The sequence below is a fragment of the Gossypium arboreum genome, chromosome 5 (assembly GCF_025698485.1).
Source record: "Gossypium arboreum isolate Shixiya-1 chromosome 5, ASM2569848v2, whole genome shotgun sequence".
Classification (NCBI taxonomy): domain Eukaryota; kingdom Viridiplantae; phylum Streptophyta; class Magnoliopsida; order Malvales; family Malvaceae; genus Gossypium; species Gossypium arboreum.
In genome coordinates, this window is record NC_069074.1 from 11,540,654 (window position 1) to 11,558,721 (window position 18,068).

General features: G+C 34.4%; 3 protein-coding genes and 1 long non-coding RNA gene across 6 annotated transcripts; 2 read left to right on the forward strand and 2 right to left on the reverse strand.

Annotated features, from left to right (window-relative positions):
* The first annotated feature begins 1,120 nt into the window (after positions 1-1,120).
* LOC108465607 (probable GTP diphosphokinase RSH2, chloroplastic) lies at positions 1,121-4,997 on the forward strand. 2 transcript variants are annotated; one of them, XM_017765977.2, is made up of 6 exons: positions 1,123-2,429; positions 2,523-2,708; positions 3,284-3,744; positions 3,874-4,032; positions 4,120-4,471; positions 4,591-4,997. In XM_017765977.2, the coding sequence occupies exons 1-6, from the start codon at positions 1,755-1,757 to the stop codon at positions 4,897-4,899; spliced, it is 2,142 nt and encodes a 713-aa protein (XP_017621466.1). In that variant the 5' UTR covers positions 1,123-1,754; the 3' UTR covers positions 4,900-4,997. The 2 variants fall into 2 exon arrangements, with proteins under 2 accessions (XP_052884153.1, XP_017621466.1); XM_053028193.1 differs by having other exon boundaries at positions 1,121-2,429; positions 3,284-4,032.
* A 1,583-nt stretch (positions 4,998-6,580) lies between these two features.
* LOC108465605 (leucine-rich repeat extensin-like protein 3) lies at positions 6,581-7,995 on the reverse strand. Its single transcript, XM_053028194.1, has one exon. It carries the CDS (start codon positions 7,512-7,514, stop codon positions 7,029-7,031), a length of 486 nt encoding a protein of 161 aa, XP_052884154.1. The 5' UTR covers positions 7,515-7,995; the 3' UTR covers positions 6,581-7,028.
* Positions 7,996-11,991: 3,996 nt separating this feature from the next.
* LOC108465606 (uncharacterized) lies at positions 11,992-13,504 on the forward strand. The gene is made up of 3 exons (XM_053027467.1): positions 11,992-12,147; positions 13,099-13,282; positions 13,500-13,504. The coding sequence occupies exons 1-3, from the start codon at positions 11,992-11,994 to the stop codon at positions 13,502-13,504; spliced, it is 345 nt and encodes a 114-aa protein (XP_052883427.1).
* A 1,077-nt stretch (positions 13,505-14,581) lies between these two features.
* On the reverse strand, positions 14,582-16,806 carry LOC128292843 (uncharacterized). Of its 2 annotated transcripts, none has more exons than XR_008282792.1 (3): positions 16,701-16,806; positions 16,150-16,233; positions 14,582-14,928 (listed from the first exon to the last, which is right to left on the reverse strand). It is a non-coding gene; the product is annotated as an uncharacterized LOC128292843 (long non-coding RNA). The 2 variants fall into 2 exon arrangements; XR_008282791.1 differs by having other exon boundaries at positions 14,582-14,937.
* Positions 16,807-18,068: the final 1,262 nt, after the last annotated feature.

The window sequence follows — 18,068 nt, forward strand, 5'->3', positions numbered from 1 at the left end:
TTTTTTTCCTGATTTTTAATATTTTTATAAAATATATTATATTAAATCATAAACTGTCACATGTTATCATTTGATTGGTCCATAAATTTATTTTAATAATTAACGTGATTAATTATAAAAGATTTGCAGAGAAAAATTTTAATTAATTATTTTAATTAACGAGAATTTAATGTATAAATTTAAAAAAAACTATATTTTCTTTAAGAGATTTTTTTTTTGACATATAAAAGTACGAAACGAATGGTGCAGTCGACGCTGTTGTAGACATCCAAAAGCAAGTAGGCAGCCATTGAGAAGCTGTACAATCATGGGGTTTGCTGTTTCTTGCAAAGCAATAACACTTGACTTTGAGCTCCAATGCCATTGTCCTTTCCAACACTACCTTTATAGTATATAATAATTTAATTCAATCATGATTAAAAACAATATCAAAGGGATAAGAACAAAGTGCAAGGTTGTACACACATACAGACATATAATCTTATCTATCTTTAATGTTTGTACAAAAGTTTATATAAATATTAAATTATTTAGTAAAGACAATACAATGAATAACAGAAAACAAAATAATCCTTAATCAATAACTATGGATATTTATGAAGTCAACCATCTTTTATTTGGACTAGAAGTTAGATATAAATTATTAAAGTATAAACATGATCACATGCCCTTATTTTCTTTAATCACTTTTAAATTTTGCATTTTTTCTAAGTTAGTATTTATGGTATTTTTTTCAACGTAATATTTGAATTTTCATCCCGTCAACAAAATTCGTACTTTTTTGCAACACTATTAATGACAGAGACACGCGACACTTTTAGATTAATAAAACAATGATAAATAGGAGAAAATGTAAATTTCAGGGACCAAATGTAATTTAAGCCTTTTGTTTTATAAAATTCTACATTTCTATTAATTTCCTAATTAACCAAAATCCAGAACATTAGATTATCCAAAGCGAAAAATATAGTTTAACGTGGACAGTGGGACTTGTCACATTGTCCCCATTCAGTTAATTCCGTTAATTTGTAAGGATACAATTGTAATTTAACTGTTACTTCCCCCTGGCCTCAAAGCAATTTTCTATAATAAGAAACTGCGGAGAGGGAATCAGATAAAAAGAAAAAAAGAGCGCCTCAAAGGAAAATTCAAAGGAAAAGAATCGAAAGCTCTCTCTTTCAAGCCTTCATTTCAACAATCTCAAGCGTCTTTGACTGTTTCGTTTTACAAAAAAAGAAAAAAAATTGTGATATTTTCCTAATTTGTAAATTGTACATAGTCAAATTGACTATATATATTTGCAAATACTGTAGCTTCAAAATTTGTGATTTTCACTCAAATTATTCATCTTGATTCTCTGGGGTTTCTCTGTATATATTTTATATATAGATTTACCCTAGAATTAATGAAATTTCTTTGCCTTTTAGTTCTGACTTGAGATTCAATTGGGTCTCTTTTAATAAAATTAACTGGTTTTTGTTAGTAGAAAAACCCTTGTGCTGGGATAATTGTTGGGCTTTTTTTTTTAGAGAAATTTACTGTTTTCTTAAGGGGAAATTAAAATTTAATTTTTTCATTGCAGAAATTATTTGGTTCCAGATAAAATTTCTGGGTTTGATTATTTTCTCGAGAAAACTAGTGGGTTTGTTTGGTGTCTGAGAAGACCATTGTTTCCCTGGAGTGAAAGATCGGGGTTTGATTTAGAAAACAAAGCAGGACATTTCTTTTGGAGACGATCTGCTTGTACCTGGGTCATGGCGGTTTCAACAATAGCTCTTTACGCGAGTCCACCGGGCAGCGTATGCTCCACGCCACACCATATCAACATTAATTCCTGTGATTTCGACTTGAATTCAAGATCTTCATCTTCAACTTCCTCTACGGCGGCTTCCACGTCGTCCCAGAGACCCATTCTCGGTGGCCTATCCTGCCTCTTCTCCTCACATTCGGTAAAATCAAGCTTTTCCAGCGGTGGAGAGGATTTAGGGTCCTATAGAGGGGAAGAGTTGAAGGACTTAAGCTGTTCATTTTGTTATTCAACCAACAAATTCGGCGCTTCTTCTTTTAAAACCAATCAGAGCCCGGTATCGGTGTTTCAGGGCCCTGTATTGTGTAGTAGCAGCAGTCCTCCTATGAGAAGTGCGCGCGAAAAGGGTGGAGATGGGAATTTTCAGGGCTCGTTCCGTAGTGGGACTAATGGGTTGTTCAATGGATTCATTAGGGGTGCTTTAGGTTCTTGCATTGATTATGATTCCACTAGTTTTGAGGCGCAAAGTATTGCCGATGAATTACCGTTTACTATGGAGGATAATTTCACAGAGGAAGGGAATTCGGAGTTGCTTTTAGGTGCACAAATGAGGCACAAAATCTTCCGTGAAGATCTGGTAGTGAAGGCATTTTATGAAGCGGAGAAGGCGCATAGAGGGCAGGTACAAACAAAGAAATTAAACTTTATTCTTGATCCTGACTTTCTGTTGTTTTCAGATTGTTTGAAAGGTGATATGAAGTTGTTTGTCTTGTAGATGCGCGCAAGTGGTGATCCTTATTTGCAACATTGTGTGGAAACTGCAGTGTTGTTGGCCTCCATTGGTGCCAATTCTGATGTAGTTGCTGCAGGGCTTTTGCATGACACCGTTGATGACTCGTGTTTGAGCTATGAGTATATCTGTAGGACATTTGGTGCCGCTGTTGCTGATTTAGTTGAAGGGGTGAGACATGAATTTCCATTGTGTAATGCGTTACTCATGTTTATACTAGCCAAAATGCTTTTTACTGTTAGGATTGCTTTGTCTGGCATTGAAATTTTTGGTATGTTCAATTGGTAATCTGGTGGTACAAGAATGAAAGATTATTTGTGATGCTATGTTTAATTAATTTCTCTTATCATAGGACATTCATATGATTGATTAGTCTATTACCATATTTGAATGGGCAAATATCTATAGCTTTATGGTTGCCATGAATGAATAATTGTGGAAGCTGTTGAACTGACTCGGCTTTTGGGCAGTGGTTGTAGCATATGTTGTTCTTAGGACTTCTCAGTAATTCAATTAACACTGGACTCTCATCTTTTAGTTTGTTCTTAGCTTCCTAGTTAAAAGTAAAAATATCTAGGTCTAAGCATGAGCTTCTCCAATCGAGAACATTATAGGCAGCATACTCATCTCTGCAGCTTGGTTATTTTAAGTTCCTTGTAATTTTCTTGCATATTTCAGTCAACATTCTTTTGAGTAAAGCTTTGATATTATAAGCTTCTACTTATTCTATTATGACATTCACATAGGTCTCCAAGCTTAGCCAACTGAGTAAGCTAGCACGAGAAAACAATACTGCTAGCAGGACTGCTGAAGCAGATCGGATGCACACCATGTTCCTTGCCATGGCGGATGCAAGAGCTGTTCTCATTAAATTGGCAGATCGGTTGCATAACATGATGACGCTAGATGCATTGCCTTTGCTCAAGCAGCAAAGGTTCGCTAAGGAGACTTTGGAAATATTTGCACCTTTAGCCAATCGTTTAGGAATCTCTAATTGGAAGGAGCAACTAGAGAATCTATGCTTCAAGCATCTCGATCCAGATCAGCACAAAGAGCTGTCCTCCAGGGTTGTGGACTCCTTTGATGAGGCATTGATTACTTCTGCTATAGAGAAACTCGAGAGAGTGCTCAGGGATGAAGAAATTCCTTATCATGTTATCTCTGGACGACATAAAAGTTTATATAGCATTTATTCAAAGATGTTGAAGTATGTTCTCGTCTCTCTCCCTCGCTATGTATATCTATCTATCTTACTGTACGAGCATGAACACCCTAAGATGTCAGAGGAACATGGAGACTATCTTTATGTTTGTATAAGACTATTTTGTTTTTGCAGGAAAAAGTTGACCATGGATGAGATCCATGATATCTGCGGACTACGTGTTATTGTAGAAAATGTGGATGACTGTTACAAGGCACTGAGAGTAGTTCATCAGTTGTGGTCTGAAGTACCTGGAAAGCTGAAGGACTATGTAACTCGCCCTAAATTTAATGGGTGTGTTATAGCTTATATGCCCTGGAATTGTTTGTAGATGAAATCAATAAATGCAGAAGTTCCTTCTAACACCATCTTAATCTGCAGGTATCAGTCCTTGCACACAGTAGTGATGGGTGATGGCAGAGTTCCACTTGAAGTTCAAATTCGAACAAAGGAGATGCATTTGCAAGCTGAGTTTGGCTTTGCAGCTCATTGGAGATATAAGGAGGGTGACTGCAAGCACTCTTCATTTGTACTTCAGATGGTTGAGTGGGCTCGGTGGGTTGTAACTTGGCACTGTGAAACAATGAGCAAGGACCAATCTTCAATTGCCTATAATGATTCCTTCAAACCTCCCTGCTCATTTCCTACACATTCGGATGATTGCCCATTTTCTTATAAGCCTCACTGCTGTGACGATGGACCTGTCTTTGTTATCATGATTGAAAATGACAAGGTATGTTTCTATAAACTTTCATGTTGGCATGGTCTTTATGTGCCACGCACTTAAATGTAAACATGGGAGATGAACCTGTGCCAGAAAGAAATGACAATTCATGCATCACCTATTTGCAGATGTCGGTGCAAGAGTTTCCTGCAAACTCAACAATGATGGATTTGCTGGAAAGAGCTGGGCTGGGGAACTCAAGATGGTCTCCATTTGGGTTTACCGTGAAGGAAGAGTTGAGGCCAAGGCTGAACCATGAGCCAGTAAACGATCCTACATGCAGGCTGAAGATGGGTGATGTAGTGGAGTTAACACCAGCCATTCCTGACAAGTCTTTGACAGAGTATAGGGAAGAGATCCAACGCATGTATAATAGTGGTCTCCCTGTTTCCAGTGCCGGCAGTTCGGCTAGTAGTATGATTGCCTCAAGAACTTGACCCTGTTTTGATTGTTTCTTTATAAATGCAAAAAGAAGAAGGGTTTTTTTTCCCCGTTGTGCATAAATGGTAAATAATATGGAACAAGTTACTGGAAACATTTGCTAACTGGTTTCAACAACGAATTATAACAATTGATTTCTCAATCCTGTCCTCCATATGCAATCCCAGAATAGATTTGCTGTTAAAACCTGAATTAGGTGTTCTAATGTGAAAACTTAAAATGAGTTAATGGGGCATTGATGTTAAAACATGAATTAGGCGTCATGTCATTGACACCTGATGACCATGACTTCTCCATTAAGTGTTATTAACAACATAATAATAAATTAAATATCATGTCCAGAGAAGCAATGGGGCAAAGAATAAACTTGGATGACTGGGTTACTTATTGGTTGTCATCAACAAAAGATAATCTACTCTTTTCTCAACACACCAGCTCATACTTGCTAATATTTGACCCTCGTTGGTATTAAAAGATTTAAAAGTGGGATGCCAAAACTAATTTAAAAGCAAACTCCCCCAATCCTGAAAAGCTTTTCTTCTTCAAATTTACAGTCATTGGCTACCTTTAAAGGCTTAACCACTCTATTGACTAACTTGAAGGCTAACCAAATTACCAAACGAAATAGAGTTAGTACTTGCTATTTGTTCCATCCACCAAACAAGCCAAGATTATCATCAATCATCTCAGCAGCAGTATAGCTCAAGCTTTTAAATTTTGAAAAAGTAAATTCTTAGCATAGCAAAACCAAAGTGTAGTTTCAGCTTTCAATAACATCAAAACTAACATGGTTAATAATCAAGCTAGTTATTGAGCTACCACCCCACTCTAGCCAACCATTCTGGTTCAAAAAGAGTTCCATCATATTCATATAGCACTGTTCCAGCCAGAAAAGGTAACTGGACCTAGATGACCACCAACGTGAATGGATGTAGCAGTTTTGCCTGTTTGACTTGGACAAGTAGACTGTTGCCAAGTGACAACTGAAATGTAACAGCTATATTCTAGGTATGTTGCAGATTTCTTGATGTAAGCTTATAAAGAATTAATGAATACAATTCAACTTCATGAATAGTACGCAACAAATCACAACCTTCGAAATTCCCAATTAGAAATTCCCAATACCAAAAAGTATCTTCATCTCATCACCCACCTTCACATCCCAAACCACAGAAAGAGAAAGCACACCATTTCATATGGATATTACCGAACAGTGCAGTTATAGAAAACTTATTCAGTAATATCATCAATTCATATGGTACATATATTCAAAACCATATAAACGAGCAACCAGACAACAATACATCACAGAGGGAAGGAAGTGTCATAAACAAGCATCCCAGATCTAGCATTCATATATTTAATCCAAAAGGCCAGTTCTTAGTGCTTCTATTAATGTTAACAAATTCTTAATTATTCTACAAATCAGTCTCAAAAGCATCTCTTTGGGGGGAAAAGGCCTATTGAATTATGTAATATCCATGCTTATGAAACATACAACAAGGTATCTAAGGGAGTTTCATCTTAGAACCGTTCCAGATGAGGAAAACAAAAACCATGAAAACTTATCATTTATTACATTAAGACAACATTACTCTTTCCTTGAAGCTTATGCTGAATCTATTATATCTTCTATCATATATTCCAAAGAGCAGCAGAAGCAACTAAACCAATAAATTTTGCATCACACAACAATATAATCATGTTGGCAAGGTACATGATAAACAAGGAAAAGATAAAAGAAAATGTTAACCGAATCATTACATTTTCTTCCATGATTTCTAACATTGTTACAGTGTCAAACAAGTTAGGGAAAGATTTAAAGAAAAGTTGGGGCAAAAGTTGAAAGCTTTTCTTCTATGTAGCATTACAAGCCGTGTAGACAGAACTAAAAAACCCAGGGAAAGAATCAACATTCAAAACAACGACAACAACAAGATGGAAAGAAGAGGAAAGAAAAAAGTCAATAAAAGAACTACCCATTTACAGAAGATCTCAACAAGGACCCATATCCACAATAAACGTAATCCCTTTCTAAGCTCAGCAGATAACTCTTTTTTCTCAATCCAATAAAAGAACTCCCTAAAATGAATTGAATTGCAGACCCAAAAACTTGGCGGTGATTTCATGAAGAAGAAGAGCAAGTCTCGTATGTGCCATTAACTTTCAAGAGCTGCCTTCTCTTGAAAACCAAGAACCCAGCAACACCAAATTGCAGGATGATAACAATTCCGATGAACAAAAGCCCAAGCTTTTTCCCAGTATTGAGCTTGTTCGCAGTACTAGGCTTGTGATTTTGTGAATATTGTGGTGGCCGCCGTCTAGGATGATGAGTATGATTCCGGTGGTGATCTGCCGGCGGTGGTGGTGGGCGAGAAGGCGCTAGGGGAGGTGATGGTGAAGGTGGCGGCGGCGACGGCGGAGAAACCGGTGGCGGTGGTGGAGGAACTGATTGTGGCGGGGGAGGGGGCGGGGGCGGCGGTGGAGGAGGAACTGATGGCGGCGGTGGCGCACTTACATTAGATGGTTGTGATTCAACAAAACAAGCAAAAACTGTAAACAGAAGGCCGAAACTTAAGATCACCAATCGAGATAACGGCGGTTCCATCATAACAAAAAGACAAGCAAATATGCAACCTCTTTTGGGTTTAAAATCAAGGATTTTGATGCATTTTTGCTTTTGGGTACGATTAAAAATTCCTGCCTTTGCTTTTCAGCTTTCAAAAAAGGGGAAGAAGAAGAAGAAAGGACTAGGCTTTCAATATGAGCTGGATTTTTGCATCACTGCTTTTCTTTGAGAAATCAAGCACATAAGTCACAATGAGTATCTACCAAATTCTTGACGTAATCAACTTCTGCTTCCCAATTCAAAATCTAGGGCTTTTTCCCCAAAGACCAAGACTTTATGGTTCAGGCTAAGAAAGATAGGTTTTTATGAATAGGGGTATTTCTGATTCCTCCCCCTGTTTTGAAGGATCGACGAAATGAATCGAAATATGGGGTTTTCTCCTGTGCTTGTCTTTTTCTTTCGCGAAGATTCAAAAGAAACAGGGGGATTTTGGATTTGGACAACCAAAACTTGAGGTTTTTACAAGGATAAACATAATATGGTTAAAATATGCTATAAGCCTTGTACACTTTACAAATTTAAAAATTTAGTCCTATACTTTTATTTCTTTGAATTTAGTCTCTTTACTTTTCAAATTTCAAAATTCCAGTTCAATGGTTAACATTGTTAAAGTTATTCTATTAAATTCAAGTTCATTACAATATTATTTATTTAGAGGTAAACTACATTAGTAGTTACCCAATTATAATTTTTTTTCTTTTTTTGTCATCTAACTATTAAAAGTTGCAAAATGATCATTCGACTATTTAATTTTGTCTTTTTTGATCACCCAACTATCTTGGATTTTTAGGTATTCTTATTTTTTATATCAGCTAGCTGATGACTAAAAAAGACAAAATTAAATAGTTAAGTGACCATTTTATAACTTTTTATAATTGGGTAACCTCTACTATAGTTTACCTTTTATTTAATTACGTGATTAAACTACTAAATTAAACAAAAAAATTAACAGTGCAATTTAATTTTAAAATCTGAAAAATATAGAGATTAAATTTTTAAAAATAAAAAGTATAAAAATTAAATTTTAATTTTATAAAAAATATAAGGACTTATGATATATTTTAACATAATAATATTATTAAATTCTTGGAAAATACTAAAAACAATAATAGATAGAATTTTTTTGGGCTAGTACGTGGAATGGGTCAAACAGGTTGGTGACAGATTGGGGAAACATTAAAAAGGGTCTTCTTTTTGTTATTTATTTATTTATTTTCTCACCATCTCACTCAAATCATATGGGCATATGGTACAGCACAAGAGCGAGAGGGCTTAATTTTGGGTTTCACCTTTGTTGTTGGGTAATAATTATTAGGCTTAAAATAATATTTAGTTTTTGAATTTAATTTTTTTATTTCTTTCATATTAATTTCAGAATTTTACTTTTTTTTTTCAATTTCATATTTGAATTTAGATTCTCGTAATTAATATATATAATGCAAAAAATATTAAAAAATTTGTTATATTCCTACTTTAATATGGACCTGATCAAACTTGAACTCTCTCAAGTCTGCCATAAATGTCAAGATATTGGACTCTTCCCTACTCAAAAGTCTAATACACTAAACATTCATCTTAAAGTCAACCGGCCACTTTCGACACCGCCCCTGGTTCTTTTCTACTTTAATTGATACTATGGTGCGTTGGGCCAAACACCAAGCTAATTTCTGTTCATCAAGGTATTTGAAGCCTTTGGGTGCGTTGGGCCAAACACTAAGCTAATTTCTGTTCATCAAGGTATTTGAAGCCTTTGAGAGATGGGAATCGAGCTTTAGAGGCACTGGCTACAGAAATCTACGCTGAGATCAGTATTGAAGAGCTGTTGATCAAATACCAAAAGAGTTTTGATAATGTTCCTGTAGCAGGTATGATAACTGTGGGCCATTTAATTTCTCATTAAATTATGATAACGATGAGCCATTTCGCTTAATTTCTCGTTAAATTACTCTGTTTATTTCTATGGTGTTCGTGTTACTTCAACTGTGTAAGGTTGCTTGGTGCAGGAATTTGGTTCTTGATAACTAAAATTTAGATTGCAGGTTGAAGGGTGGATTAAAGGCTGAATATATAGACATGTTTTTCTCAGATTCAGCATAATGAAATGAGATAGAGCAAATACCTTCCATCATTTCTATACCATTATTAATTATAAGTTTAAACTTGAATCCTGTGATGGGATTCATCTAACAATGACTTGTAGTTAATGTAAAATGTGAACATGGCATATCATTGTTTAACTAAGTAGATGAAATGCCTAAAATGACACTGATTGAATAATGTGAGAACAATCAAGTGATTATTTTCTTTTTTTCATTTTTATTTTGATGCATGAATTCCCTAAAATGATATTGGCCAAATAATGACTCCGGGATGTCCTTGTTAAGTGCAATCATACAGTTTGAACAACTCGTGCTCATTTCCTTCCAAAGTTGTTGCAATTTCTTCAAGTTTGCTGCTGTTTCGGCCTTCAATCGACGCCCTTCTCTTTCAACTTTGCTAATTTGGATTTCCATTGGTTATCTCTAATTTTCGGTTGGTTTTAGCTCCTTGTAAATCTGCTTCAATTGATTTAATGAAAAGTGTGAAATGAGATAACTTGTTTAGGAAACTTGTTGTTACTTGTATAATCCGACCAAAAGCCTAAAAGATAAAGATACCAAATGTCTATGTTCTCACACCCATAGGCGGCTACACCACACGAACGGTAAACATTCGGTATGCTTATTTATACTTGCCTATATATGCATATCTATGAGTTTGAGGAAGAGAATTCCTGAGGGTTCTCATGGGTGGTTATACCCCATTGCATATATGTATGTTCATATAATGATTACTGTTAGAAAGGGAACCTGCAAAGGACTCCCTTGAATGGTCACATTCACTATTTATATTTATATTAAATCTATAAATTTTACATGTTATACTTATGATTTTGTATTCATCACGTAAATCTAAGCCAAGTAAACTTGGCCTAGGGTTGTGATTTGACGCTGCAGGACTTCATTCTCCACATACTTGTGTTGCGATGGCTTATGGTAGTGCCATCAACCAGTGATTTTTTACCGCAAACCTCCCCATGGATCTAGGAGCAAGATCTTACGTTTTATATTGCCTACGGATAGTATGCATTTTCTTATGTTTCATATTATCAATGAAAGGTTGCATCTCTTACATTTTATATTACAAACGGATGACTTGAACCTCCTCTATTTTACATTTTCAATAATCACTTCCACGATATATATACGACACATTTCCATTGTATAAATTCGGATTCTTTAAGTGACAATTGCACCACTCAAGTATATGTTTTACATTTTCAGATTGTCGAGCTAATGGGCATGCCATCCAATAAATTATAAAGCGAAATTTATACCATCTGCAAAGTGTATTACTAAAGGGGGTAGACATGAATTTAATAACCTTACAACGCATCGTATATTCCCTAGTCATTCAACCAATAAATTGTCCCCTTCACCCCGCTACTTTATTTGCAACAACTACCACTCATGGGGGCAGTTTATAGATGGTCTCGAGACACAGTCACCATATAATCTACCTCTTGACTAGAGAGAACTATTGTTATATCCTTAGCTCAATTTGGACCTGGTTGGACTTAGGCCCTTCATTAGGCCCTTATCTTTCCTATAAATACCTCAAGATACCACTTCGTAGGGGGACTCATTCCCACTTAAAACCCTAACACGCCGAGCGTTCATCTTGAGTCTTTCTATTTGTTCGGCTCTCAATCTTAGAATTGGTGAACTGGTCTCCTTTAGCACCGCCTCTCATTCTTCTCCACTTTCATTGATATTGTGCATCACTAAAATTATTATAAATTATAAAAAAGATTATGATTTAAAAAAAATAATGAGATGGCAAAATTTTAGAGTGTAACGCCACCGTACCTAAATCTAAGTTAAGAGATGAAACTGAAAAACATGACAAATTTATTTTATTCCTTATACTTGCTTCTGGCTCAAACTGCTGTCGCTTTAGTGTGTATTCATTTTCTATTTTACTCATTTACAAATCATATCTATTATTAGACAACTAATTACATTTCGAGTGCTTTTACTGATCTGGATTCCACATAAAATAAATAATCCACATTCCTGTAATTTTCATAACATCAAGAATAGTGTTATCTAATTCGATATTATATGGATTGCTGAGACAGTAATGAGTTTGTGTCGCATTTTTACACGTCTAAAAGAATGAGTTAATTTTTGCTAGAAAAAAAGAAAAAAAAAACAGTATCTTCTATAGAATATGAATGGGCGTTAATAATCCAAAATCGTTAGTCTCCAAGTTGAAATCTGTTTCTTGAAAAAAGAAAAAATAAAAGTCATTTAATCTTCCCATGGAAGAAAAATGCATGGGATTTCGATTTTTCATAATCCAAACACCGCATCTCCTCGGTAACATTAATTAGTCCTTCATTCTGCAATTCGAGGAGATGTTTATAAGCAACCCTTGCTCCCATTCGTTCTGCAATGATTGCATTGGCAAATACGTAAAGGCCAAAATCCACGAAAACATAGCAATGGTTAAATGCCCTGATGTGAACTGCAATGCTGCTTTAGAACCACAATTTTGCCGTTCGATTGTTCTTGTACAAGTGTTCGACCAATGAGAGAACGCACTTTGCGAATTGCTGGTTCTCGGATCACAGAGTTTTTACTGCCCTTTCCAGGATTTCTTTCCCTGTTAGTGGACAGTAAATTCAATTTGAAACTAATTTAGAATCAATACAAATTTTTTTATAAATTTTAAAATTCATACTATATACTGTTGCCAATCATAATTTACTTATTTCATCAATACTTTTACAACCTAAATGACTCTCATTAAACATCCTAGGTACATGCCATTATCAATACTCAACATACTTTACCTCATTGAATTCGGGATCGGCCTGAAATGTTGATTCAACAGTCTAGCCTTAACTTAACCTGCGCACGGAAATAAACTGCACGCTAAGTATACACTCAGTGGTATTTCTATAATCTAAACACTTAAACAATTATAAAACATATTAATTTATATATATTAAACTATTCAAACTCAATGAGAATTCAAACATTCACTTTCCAACCAATGTTTTGGTCTACTTTAAATTTCAAATCATTTGTTATTTTTCAATAGCAATTAATCAATCAGTAATGTTCATTAACACTCAGAATAATTATTTATTCAAGAATCGATTATTCGGTAACAATCAATTATTCAATAATAATTAGTTATTCAGTATCGATCAATTGATCGGTTATCCATAGAATATCAATTATTCAGTGAAATCAGATATGCAGTAATTATTAAGTTATTCAGTAGCAGTCATTCATTCAGTGACAATCAGTTATTCAAGAATGATCAATTATTCAAGAATATTCGATTATTCAAGAATCTAATATCCAAGAATGATCAATTATCCGAATATCAATTATTCAGTAATAATCAGTTATTTTATACCTATATTTACCCCTATTAACATGACTCGGACTCAAACGGATACATGGAGGAGGGCCTGATGTTGTGATGAAATCAGAGCGTCTGAAATCCGAATTTTCATAGGCTGTTCTGCGCGCAATGCAGGGTTGCATGGCATGCCGGAATCTCGTGCAGTGAGTTCCGAAATCTGGGGAAGGCGAGACTCGGGAGACCGAGGGAAGATATTATGGTGGTGGAGTTGGGTAAGAACATGAAGTGGAGAAGAGGTTCGAAGTTTCTGACTTCAGCAGATCTTCTCTGTATAATATTTCCCAAAATCCTAAGAATTTTAAGAAAAATGAAAAAAAATTATAAATAAATTTTGATTTAATATACAATTTGATAAGTGATTTTTATTTTTATTTTGTACAATTATACTCACGAATTTTTATTTTGGTTTATATGTATAAATATTTTTTTGGTTTAATTGTAAACATTTAAATAAATGAATACATATATTTATTTTCTTTATATTAGATTAATATAAATTTTTGTCTATGTAATATTATGTAATTCAAGAATGTTATTAATGATTTGTGAAAATTGAATCAAGTTAAAATTCCATATATAAAATTATATAAAATCAAAATTTTTGTATAATATTACATTTTAGATTAAATTCATGTATAGTTTCGATATTTATCCCTTTAATTTTTTTTTTGTTTTATTCCTTGAGGGGAAGAGGAATGTAGCACCCCAAACCCGGCCCAGACGTTATGGCCGAATCCGACATGCCACATCGAAGCATTCAAAACATTTCCGATCCAGAAAGAAAACTTACTGAGTGTTTTAAAAGATGATTTCATTATAGGTTAAAGTGAATGGAAGGTGTGCACCAGGTAGGAAACCGGAAAAGAGGAGGTGAGTCCATCGGACTGCTTAAGTACCAAACTCCCTTCGGATCCAATCCTAGACATGCAAACCGCCATTGCCATACCTTAACGTCATGTATATTTCTAGGAAACTGATTTGATTAAGTCCTTTTTAGGAAAAATGATTAATTTTGGAAAATATCTTCATTATGGAAGCTTTGCTGTTTTTCGTGTTATTTTGAAATCAATTCTTGCTTTTTGAAAACGCCCTAAACCTATCCAATTTCAACAGTTAAATATAAATATTACCTATCTTAATAAAACATATAAAAACCATCAAAAATAAATAAGCGGCCTTGTAACACCCCTCACCCGCATCTGACGCCGGGACGGGGTTCGAGGTGCTACCTGACTTTTACTAACACTTCCATACTAAACAGGGCCATGAAATCTCAAATAATTAAAAATTTTTCTTTTCACATGCAATCTGTCCCTTATGCGAGCTTACGAGGCCCAATACATGCATTCAGGGCGGTTCGGGACCCAATCGAGAACTCATGAAAAACTTAGAAAAATCTCTTGCGTTAAGGCTTCACACGCCCATGTGCTCAGGCCGTGTGGCCAGAAATAGGCTAATTATCAACCCTTTTGTCACTCTTACACCACATGCATAGATACATACTTATCCAATAACATACAACATGACATAAATGAGCTCTTAAACATCTACAAACCATTCATGAAGCATTATTAACTATTTACCAATCACTTAATCCTGCATTAGTTACTAGCTCATCAATGAATCTCAATTCAATCTCTAGGCATACATGTTGTAAGCCACATCACAAGAGATAATAACATACATGCATAAGAATAATCATATGGGCCCATAATGTCATTAGCTGACATAGGCCAATTTACATGACTAATACTACCTTAATAATAAGCCAATGCCTTTGGCCAAATCATAATATTACATACTCACATTAAAACCCTATACATGCCATAGACTCGAATCACTTAAGTTTACTTACTCCGATAACGTTAACTCGATAGGGTGATAATATCTCTGACGGCCTCCAACCCGAGCTAACCTGGAAACTCTAGAAAACATGGGAAAGAAGGGGGGGTAAGCTTTCGCTTAGTAAGTTCATATGAAAACAATAAGCAACTCATTAACTTGTTTTATCAATGTTTACAACATATTTTCAAGTTCACTACAAGCTGTCTTTCTAAGCAACGGTCACTAAATTATTTATATCTGGAGCTACGAAACTCCGAATTAAGTTCCGTTAATTTTCCCTGAAACTAGACTTATTTTCCTTTCTTCCATAAAATTTCCAGAATTTTTGGTTAAGGAAAATAGTACAGTTTATTAGTTAAAGTCTCCCCTGTTTCAGGGTATGACCACTCTGACCCCTGTGCACTACAAACCGAATTTCTCCCTGTACAAAATTCCAACGACCATGCCGTTTATTTCCCATAAAAATAGACTCAATAAGGAATCCATTCATGTAAGGTATAACTCTTAATAATTTTTGTACAATTTTTGGTGAATTTCTAAAGTTAGAACAGGGGATCTCGAATTCATTCAGACCCTGTTTCACAAGAATTCAAATATCAAACAATATGGAATTCTTTTTCTTCCTCTATTTCTTTCATGTGAAAATAGACTCATTAAGCTTTAATCCCATATTTTATTCTGCCTCTAACTCATTTTCCACTATTTTTAGTGTATTTTCAAAGTTACACTACTGCAGTAACTCAAATCTGTCAAGGCTAAATTACTCATTCATGATCATTGTTCATAATATTAATACAACACCATTTTATCCATCATGGCAAGAACACATATTATGCATCATAGATCATCACACATATCAAGGCATTCTCATAGGATTAGTATACATACTTGCACAACTCGTAACATAACTCGAGTGCATACTCACCAATGACTTACCTCATTGGGACCATCATTAACTCTTTCCTTGGATTGCCCGTTGAACACTTGGAATACTAATTAGATACTGGAAAAGCCTTTGCACATAAGTGCCTCAATTGTAGCTAAAGCTACCTCATATCTCATGACATTTCAATGCTCATTCTCGAGCTAGTCATCTAGACTCATAATTCCTAGTGACATGTCACTCGTATCCTATTCTATTCCTAAGGTTCAAACGGATTTTTCCTCGTCTATTAAGGCTTTGTCTTATCATATTTCTATTAATTACATACACATTAATATCTGTACAATTCATGTAATGATAACATTTAAATACATGTATAGCATGGTATTGTTTACATACTGAACTTACCTCGATACCACAAATGTGAAAAGGACATACTCGTCCATAAATCGATTTCTTTCCGTTCTAGGTCCAAGTCTCAATTTTCATCATCTATAACATCACATTTAGCCTACCAATCAGTCACAATATTCATATGGGTCTAAAAATCATATTTTTACAAATTTTCATTTTGACCCCTAAACTTTTGCATATTTGCACTTTTGCCCCAATGCTCTTAAATTAATTTTTATTCAATTTCTATAAGGTTTAAGACATTCTGAACATTTTTCTCTTCTATGGCAACTCCAAATTTTCACTAATTCACACACTTATGACCAATTTGTAACTTTCACAATTTAACCCCTTTTTGACATTTTTACCGAAATTCATTGAATAAAACTCATATTTAACACATCAAACATTCATTATCCACTATAAATCATCAAAACACAACCATATCATGAATGGGTAAATTTTTAAACTCTAATTTCTCTTCAATCAATTGGTAGAAATAGAAAATTTAAGCTTCGGGGATCTCAAAAATATGAAAATTATTAAAAACGGGACAAAAACCGTACCTATATAAGCCATAAAAGCTTGGCCGAATGGAGCTCATCCATGGCTGCTATTTTCTGTTCTTTCCCACGGTTGAAGAAGAAAGAATGAAAAAAAATGATAGCTTTTATATTTTTGTCTTATTAGGTTATTTTAATCAATTTACAAAATTACCCTTTTTATTTCAACCAAATTTCAAAAATACCAAACAAATATCCATTCACTAACTTATTAAAGGAATAATTGTCACATAAGGACTTTCAATTTAAAACTCATAACAATTAGGCACCTCATATATAAAGAACTCAACTTTTGCACTTTTTACAATTTAGTCCTTTTGACTAAATTGAGTGCTCAAACGTCAAAATTTTCGAATGAAATTTTTACGAAATATTTTCATAAATTTATAGACTATAAAAATATAATAAAATAAATATTTTTTTTTTCTCGTCGGGTTTGTGGTCCCAAAACCATCGTTCGACTAGACCCAAAATCAAGCTATTACATTTCTTCCCTTTAGGGATTTTCGTCCCCGAAAATCTTACCAGAAAAAGTTGTTCTCTACTTTCACGAGTCACTTATATCGTTTTCTCACAACTTATAAAACAATTCCATACAAGCTCATACTCAAGATTTCCTATAGCTTTTCCATAGTTGAGGTATAAACCTCGAGCTCAATTTGAAACACCGAGACCCACATTCTTGGAACTATAAACTTAGAAACATACAACTCAGTCACATCGGTTGAATAATATATCTGTACATACTAAAATAATCATGCAGACTTCCATCATCAATCTTTCACAATTCAACTTGCATCTCTCCTTTTTCACGGAAATGAGAGACATCCCGATCTGAAATTCATAATGTCCCTTTATCATTTTCTTCCCATCATCATCATGACAATAATAATCTCGAATACATTTGATATTCGGCTTTACCCTATAGACAATTAGACATCCTTTGAACAAATAAACAAGATATCTTTGTGAACTCAGACTCAATTCTCAGATACCCGAGTTTCTCAAGATCAAATCTTACTCAATTAATAGTAATAGAAACCGAAATCAAATCCTCCTACAATTCCAAATTAAAAGTCGAATCATGTTGTACTTGTTTAATTTACCACTTATAGCCACATTTCTATACTCGATCATCAACTGTTTAGAAACTTTACTAACATGAATCAAATGATTCCAACTTCATAGATGTGGTCTTTTATTAATCAGATAACTATACTTATAACATCTCTCGAACAAGAGAAATCCAACTAATATGTTTCCATAACATACTTTCAAGAATAAAACCCCATCATTTCTAACTGCATTTAACTACTTACCAAAGAACACGTAACGGTATTCTCGAACCAGAGAATAAACTTAAATGCACAT